The sequence below is a fragment of the Poromitra crassiceps genome (assembly GCF_964638095.1).
Source record: "Poromitra crassiceps genome assembly, chromosome: 29".
Classification (NCBI taxonomy): Eukaryota; Metazoa; Chordata; class Actinopteri; order Beryciformes; family Melamphaidae; genus Poromitra; species Poromitra crassiceps.
Window position 1 is genome coordinate 11,272,661 of NC_139641.1, and position 4,447 is coordinate 11,277,107.

A 4,447-nucleotide genomic window follows, 5' to 3' on the forward strand; every position below is an offset into this window, starting at 1 on the left:
TCTTCCTACTTGTTGAACATTAACATTGAGCAACCGCAACGTTTGTTTCCTGGGGCGAGTCATAGCAAGTCTCACCAGTAAGGAGTAGGATGGGTCAGAGAGAGAGAGAGAGAGAGAGAGAGAGAGAGAGAGAGAGAGAGAGAGACAGAGAGAGAGAGAGAGAGAGAGAGAGAGAGAGAGAGAGAGAGAGAGAGAGAGAGAGAGAGAGAGAGAGAGAGAGAGAGAGAGAGAGAGAGAGAGAGAGAGAGAGAGAGACAGAGACAGAGAGAGAGAGAGAGAGAGAGCAAAAGGAGAAGGAACAGAGAGTAAAACAGGTGAGACTGGTTTTTAATGATAACAAGGGTGACGTGAAATGAAATATGACCACCGTGTTCAACAAAATAAATAAATAAATAAAGGTGAATGTGCAGAAGTATTTTGGCAATACTCTTTGATCCAGGCAGAGATGGGGACTTGGACTTGAGTCGCACTTGAGTCTCACTCACAGTGACTTGAGACTTGACTTGAGAAATGCCAAGTTTTCCAATAAACACCCTAATATTCAAGAGCAATTGGACAAAAACACATTCAGCAAATATCAAAGTAAAGCATTGTCTCTTTAATTTACAATCTCTAAGAAAAATTCAGTAACAAGACCTATTTAAAAAAGCAATTTTCCCCTAGCAAGTACATTTTCAACAATTAAATGTGATTCAAAATCTGTAGGCCTATACTGTACTATTAACAACAGACAGTGCACCCACAGCAAGGCACAAAAATCGTATAGTGCAACGTTATATGTTTCTAATTTTACAAACTACAAACTAAAAAACGACTACCGTAATTTTTACCCTCTTATACCGTAATATTGACACAGTTGCACACAGAGTACATAATTCATCAAATCATTCTTAGTTGTGACAGGAAAGAAGTTTGCAAACGACAAATACAATTTAATATCACATCAAAATATTTCGCAACAAGATCAGATTCCCCCTTTACAAAGTCTAAATCCTGAATGTGTTGTATATGCTGTTTGCTCTGGCAAGTACAAAAAGTACAAAACTTGCATACTTACATTTACTATTAATATTATAGACTGATAAGTAGTATCCAAGATCAAGCAAAAAGCTACTGTATCGGATAGAATTCTGTGACAGAAAACTGTTTCCTGAACAATATAATAATTGTAATTGAGAATTTACTGTCAAATGTACAGTCTTGTCAACTAGTTGATCTGTTAGGTGTTGCACAATGCGAGATACAGAGCATGACCTTTGACCCTTTACAGTTTGGTCCCATTGTTAGATCGGGGTCATTTGTAGGGTGCGGACTTGGCTAAACTCCCATCAGTGAAATGTTATTTATTGTAACACAAACTACTGTCACTATAATCCAGACCAAACATGAGACAAAACAACATGCTTTTTGTAATGCAGAATATATATTAAGTTACTACAGTAGTTTATCAGGTAGCCTATTCATAATGAGCACAGGTCTAAGGCACAAATCGACGTGTGATTTCTCCTTCATACTTCAAAAAAATCTTCAATTCACCGTTAAACAGTCGCTTCTACTAGATATAAGCAGTGTTGGGAAAGTTACTGAAAATTGGTAATTAGTTACAGTTACTAGTTACTTCTCTCAAAAGGTAATTTAATTACTTTAAAGTTACCAGTTACTTCAAAGTAATTAGTTACTAGGGAAAGTAACTTTTGCGTTACTTTTAAAAGTCTGCTTCGATTGTTATTAATGCACACATTATGTTAGTGTTGCTGTGCCACAGTGTGGCATTGAACCTTCGCTTATTGGGGAGGCTTATAGCCTATCAAGGTCATTAGCCTCTGGGGCTCTGGCTGCAGCTCTCTCCCCGGACTAGGTCTGAGGATCAGAAACTGGGTAATCCTCTGAAGTTGTCCGTTATTTTCATGTCCTAAAGTAACTAGTAACTAGCCCAGTTACTATTTTAGTAACTGTAACTGAGTTACTGAATTTGAAAAAGTAATTAGTTAGATTACTAGTTACTGAAAAAAGTAGTTAAGTTACAGTAACTAGTTACTCAGTAACTAGTTACTTAGTAACTAGTTACTCCCAACACTGGATATAAGTTGAACCCTGACGTGGCTAATGGTTGTATCAAGTCAAAGATTTCATAAAAACTTCCGGAAAACTTCAACCTTTCTATTTCCCATTTATCCATCCACTGTGGAGGGATCAAATCACAGAAGACCATCAGGATTCCCACTGCTCACTGCTCAAGTCTTTGCTGAGCCTGCGGCGGTTTCTCCCTTCTTCTGGTCCTGCTCTGTTTTCTCATCTCGTGTATCACCTTGCTGCTCCCCGTTGAGCTGGAACCTCTCGCGGGCCCATGATTTGGGGGGGCTGTTGCTGCCGTTGGGGCCGACGACGTTGCCTTTGCGTACGATGAACCGAGCCCGACCGCGCGGGAAGCTTCCCCGTCCGCGCCCCCGGTTGTCCAGCCACTTCTTCTCTCCCTCCCTGTCTCTGTCATCGTGCTGGAAGAAGAAAGGCAGAGGAGAAGGATGGAGAACATTAGTTCTGCTTGGGTTAAGACGTCAATTGTGGAAGTACTACCTTGGGCTAGATTGTATATAGAAGAAGGGCAGCAAACCCTACCAAGTAGTATGTTTTGCTCTTGGGAGTGAACTCTGGGTCCCAGTCTTCGTTCTCTGGTGGCATGTTCACAGAGTTATTATGTGAGGTGTTTCCCTGATAATTCCCCCGGCTGTTCCAGCACCTTCCTCCAATTCTGAATTGCTGTAATTTGAGGAAAAGACAAGGAATCGAAAAAGACCCTTGAGATGGAGTGGACTAGAAATGACTCATTGTGAATCTTACGTTGAAGGTTTTTGATAACTATATAGTTACATTATTGAATACTATGTATGGGATAGTGTATATATGACAACAATTATTGTCATATATATATTGTCTTTCAGAGTAACTCAGTCTAAACGTCATGTGCACCATCTCTTGACTCTCAAAACATGTTGTGAAACCAGTACAAGCGCACCGCAGTGTGAAAGAGCGCCATAATGCGTCATTTTGGTCCCATATCATTGCCTCTACCCAGAATGCAACACTCGTGCTCAAAGTTGCTCTCTCGCTCCATTGATGTGGTGAAATGTCAGCTGCTTCCAGTAGACTTTTTGCAGGTGGTTTTGAACAGAGAAGAGCTGGATGCTGCTGAAAACACATCCAGTATGCAAATGAGAGTGAGACCATGAGTGATACCCCACCTGTCACACAAGTGTAGGTGCCCACTGAGCCCTGAACATTAGCGTGCGTGCGTCAGTGTCAGTGTCAGGTGTCAGTGGCAGTGGCAGTGTCAGTACAAGATGCAATGGTGACTGGTGTCAGGTGTACAATGTAAGAGTTGTTTTGATCTGGCTGGCTCTGGCTCTGGCTCTGGCTCGCTGTTGTGTGACGTTGCGCTGTGGCTCTGGCGCCGCCCTGTGGCGTGCCGGGGTTTTACACCACTTCCTCAATCTGCACATGTGGCCTGCAGAGAGGAGGAGGGGAGTGGCATTTGTTTGCTCAGCGTCATTGCCAATCCCACAGAAAGACTACAGCCAACTGTGGGTAAGTTGTGTGCTCCTTGCTCTGTGTCAAAGCTGTCCAAACTCTCATTGAAGTGGTCACACAGTGTGGAAAAGTCCTCAGCATCACATGTGTTGTGTCTTGCTGTCACTCTGGTAGAGCAACACTTTGGTTAGCTGATGGTTGGCTCAAATGCAGTACTGCTGATTGAAACGTGATGAAAAGGCACGCATTGGAATGCAGCTGCGACCTGCGGTGCGACTAGCTTGTTAATGTGGAGCTTTTCTGTCTTTTCAACAAAGTGGGAGCAAGTTGCCGATGGTCTCGCAGTAGTGCTGACCTGCTCCCACTGTACAGGCATGTCAAATAGCATGTTAAATAGCATCACCACGTTGTGTCAGTTGGCTACGTTAATAGGCAAAAGCCATTCATTAGTGTTTGTGGAATTTGTGGAATGTGACTGCAGTTCTTTTTGTGCACCGAAGGTGGCAGCATGGCACCATATATTACATGTCCTTGTAAAAAAACCATGGCTATTTCAAGTATGGGGGATGAGAGTGTTGACTGCTGACTGTTGACTCGCCCCCCCCCCCACACACACACACACACACACTCACTCACTCACTCACTCACTCACTCAGCCTCCCTCTCAAGTCAAGTGTCAGGTGTCAGTACTTGTACTCAAGTCTTTAAGTCCAAGTCAAGTCTCAAGTCTTTGAGGGGCAAGTCCAAGTCAAGTCTCAAGTCTTTGGTCACAAGTCCAAGTCAAGTCTCAAGTCTGGTGTCAGGTGTCAGGTGTCAGTACCAGACACAAGGCTGGCTGGCCCGAATTACATTTGATCTGACACACGCTGTTGTGTGACGTTGTGCTGTGGCTCTGGCGCCGCCCTGTGGCGTGGCACGGTTT

At 43.2% G+C, this 4,447-nt stretch overlaps 1 protein-coding gene across 1 annotated transcript; it reads right to left on the reverse strand.

Annotated features, from left to right (window-relative positions):
• Positions 1-584: 584 nt before the first annotated feature.
• LOC310799988 (thyroid hormone receptor-associated protein 3-like) lies at positions 585-2,749 on the reverse strand. The gene is made up of 2 exons (XM_083662587.1): positions 2,617-2,749; positions 585-2,495 (listed from the first exon to the last, which is right to left on the reverse strand). Exons 1-2 carry the CDS (start codon positions 2,677-2,679, stop codon positions 2,235-2,237), a joined length of 324 nt encoding a protein of 107 aa, XP_083518713.1. The 5' UTR covers positions 2,680-2,749; the 3' UTR covers positions 585-2,234.
• Positions 2,750-4,447: the final 1,698 nt, after the last annotated feature.